The 3,120-nt window shown below is 29.0% G+C and overlaps 1 protein-coding gene across 1 annotated transcript in view; it reads right to left on the bottom strand.

Annotated features, from left to right (window-relative positions):
* Positions 1-3,120, bottom strand: part of LOC102678724 (retinol dehydrogenase 14) — a 4,588-nt gene that overhangs the window by 1,018 nt on the left and 450 nt on the right. The window contains exons 2-3 of the mRNA XM_006618270.2: positions 1,376-1,646; positions 66-305 (exon numbers count right to left, since the gene is read on the bottom strand). Coding sequence (XP_006618333.1) covers positions 66-305; positions 1,376-1,643 — 508 coding nt within the window. The 5' untranslated portion in view covers positions 1,644-1,646. The remainder of the gene's footprint in view (positions 1-65; positions 306-1,375; positions 1,647-3,120) is intronic.

The raw sequence follows: 3,120 nt of genomic DNA, 5'->3' as shown, positions 1-3,120 counted from the left end.
AGAGAGAGAGAGAGAGAGAGAGAGAGAGAGAGAGAGAGAGAGAGAGGAGTTATTTGATACCCCACCGATCAGAAGATGCGTGAGTAAAAATGGACCGTATTGGTTCGTCGCCATCGTCATCTCCACTCCGTCCTCGGTGACCATTTTCTTGAACAGTTGAGCGGTACCAGCGTTGTGAATCAACACGTCCAATCTGTCCTCCTCGCGGTTTATTTGCTGGGCGAACTCCCTCACCGAGGCGAACGACGACAGGTCGAGTTTTCGTGTAACGATGCTCTCGTTCCCGGACTCTTTTATCAATTCCTCTGTGAAGATGCGAGGAAAAAGTGTGATTGAGGGAACGAACACGCGCGTTATAAAAAATAGGCGAAATATGGCGTATTTGAGATAATTGTTTGTTCTAAATTGCGATCACCGGTGAGAATTACTTAGGGGGGAGGAGGGGATTTATTTGGTTTCGTGCAAGTGATGCAAATGGAATTATCTTGCCCAATTGTGCAAATTTCCTATTGAATTTATGCAAATTTTGTAAAATTAATAAATGCGATCGAATATAATCTTGCGTTTGTCGCAATCCCGATGATTGTATGATTATATCGATTTGCAACCATTTGATTTTAATACGGGATGCGCGATTATGTATCATCGTTAATGAACTCGAAATAAATAAATTATACGTTAATTTAAGAAATTGCTGTATTATTTTAATTTCGATTAATTTTATAGGAAAGAATTGTCTTTATGCTTCATGCAAAAAAAAAAAAAAGCTTTGTGAGAGAGTAGCTTCGAGTGAGAATGAGAAAACGAGAAAAATTTTTTTTAAAGAATTATTTGACTCGAATTATTTGAGACGAAGAGAAATAAAATTTTTCAAAGATATTGAATCACTAGGAATAATGTAAAATCGTGTTCGTATTTGAAACCGCGTAAAACTTAATAACATTATAATAAAAATTCTTATTTCCGTTAAGTCAATAATGAATTGAATGAAACAAGTTATGAATCCTATTACGTATAGAATGGAATTCTTGTTAACATCAAATTACTTTGCATTAACTTGTGTATCACTTGTGATACGAACCAACGATTTCTGATCTTATATATACATATTTTTTTTTTTTTTTAAGAGCTATTTCAAAATTAATATCACGTGCCATACGCAAAGCATATACGCAATTCTTGCTTAGAAAAACAATGATATATATTCATACAGTTTTACCCTACTTTCTCTAGTTTATTATTAATGAATCGTAACAGTTTCTCTTTTTTCTTTATAAGCGATTCTCAATCGAACCCATAATAATAAACCTTCGTGATAATTTATTTGGTTATCGTTATGGAAAAGGGAAATTTTTTTCTCTGAAAAGGAAAGAACCTTTCAATTTGTCCGCCATTTCCAAATTTCGGCACGCCATAATTAATCTCGCGCCTCTTTTCGCTATATCTCTCGCGGTCTCCCTCCCGATACCAGACGTGCATCCAGTAATTATTACAGTCTTCCCGTCCATTCTTTTCTTGCTTCTGCAGATTCCCATCGTGTGCTGGGCGTAAAAGTACACCGCCAGTAAAACCAGAAGCACGACGAGTGATCCAGCTGCGGCCAGGTAACACAACGTTGTGCAGGACACGATCTTGAGTAACATGATCTAAACGAAAGGTGTACGATACATGTAACGTTAAATAGAAATTTCTTAAAGTTTCTTTTTTTTTTTTTTTTAATTAACAGAAAAGGGGATTAATAATAATAGAAGAAACAAAAGTATTCTAATACAATATTATATTTAGAAATATTAAATGTATGAGCAATTAGTTTTAATATTCCATCTATATAAAATGTGAATAATATTATCTTGTATAGTAGGTAATGATAAATTTTAATGTAAAAATTATACATGCTGTGATTTTTGTCTGTATGTAGTTTTTCATTTTTTTTTTTTTTTTCAGAAAAATATATATATCTAGAATATAATTACTAAAATTAAAATCAAATAGAAAATAGAAATAAGAAGAATATATATCAGAGAGGAAAAAATTGTTATGCATGAAACGTATAGATATATGAATCATCTGAATAGGACAATTAACAATATAAGAAAACTATGTTAATTTTATATTTAGATTATACACATAGGAAAAATACAATACAAGTAAAGAAAAGAAATCTTTAATTTTATTTGAGAAAAAAACTTTTATTTTAACTTAGCATTTTATTTTTAATAATAAAAGTAAAATTTGTAATTCAAAAATTGTAATTTTTTCTGAAATGAATTTTTCTTAATTTAATTAAATCGCAGTGTCACGCGCGTGTCATCTTTTTGAAAAATTCAAAATTCTATTGCAATACAGGCATTGAAATCTCTCGTTCGAAGAAATGCTATGTAGTAAAGGTCGATGACCGAGAACATGGATCGTTTGAGATATCGGACACTGACGTCCTACCTAACTCGTCGTAGAAATGACATATGGACTCGAAATAACGAATGCAAAATATTATATTTTAAATTACATTACTTTAACATTTCTATGATATAAATATATAGTCCGTATCACGATAAACGTAAACAATACAAATTATCTATAAAATTTATATACTTTTAGATTAATTTTGTTATTTCATATATATATGAATTTTTCTTTATAATAAATGTTTATAATAAATGTATAATGATAGAAAAATATTTATGATTATCCTATATTTTATGATAATGATGATATAATAATGATCACAAATAGAGTAAAAAGTGAATGAGTTAGCTTAAAATAATATAAATAATATAATAATTTGTCATACCGTATTCCAACACTTATTATAATTAATATTTCTCGAAGATTCTATGAAATCTATTTATTTAATTAATATTTAATTAATTAATTAAATATTAACAAACATGGAAAATTTTCCATTAATTTAACATTTATTATAACTAATACTTCTCGAACATTCTATGAAATCTATTTATTTTCAAACGAAGAAATAAATTTTAACGACGTTTAATTTATACTTAACAAACATGGAAAATTTTCCACTATTTTATTTATAGTATATATAATATTTTATAGAATAATAATGTATTAATTTCATTTCAATCTATCTACAAAGGATCTGTAGATAGTCAAATT

This window comes from Apis dorsata, unplaced genomic scaffold (assembly GCF_000469605.1).
Source record: "Apis dorsata unplaced genomic scaffold, Apis dorsata 1.3 scaffold_347, whole genome shotgun sequence".
Taxonomy (NCBI): Eukaryota; Metazoa; Arthropoda; class Insecta; order Hymenoptera; family Apidae; genus Apis; species Apis dorsata.
The sequence above is the reverse complement of the archived record's forward strand: the minus strand, read 5'-3'. Positions and strand labels throughout refer to the sequence as shown.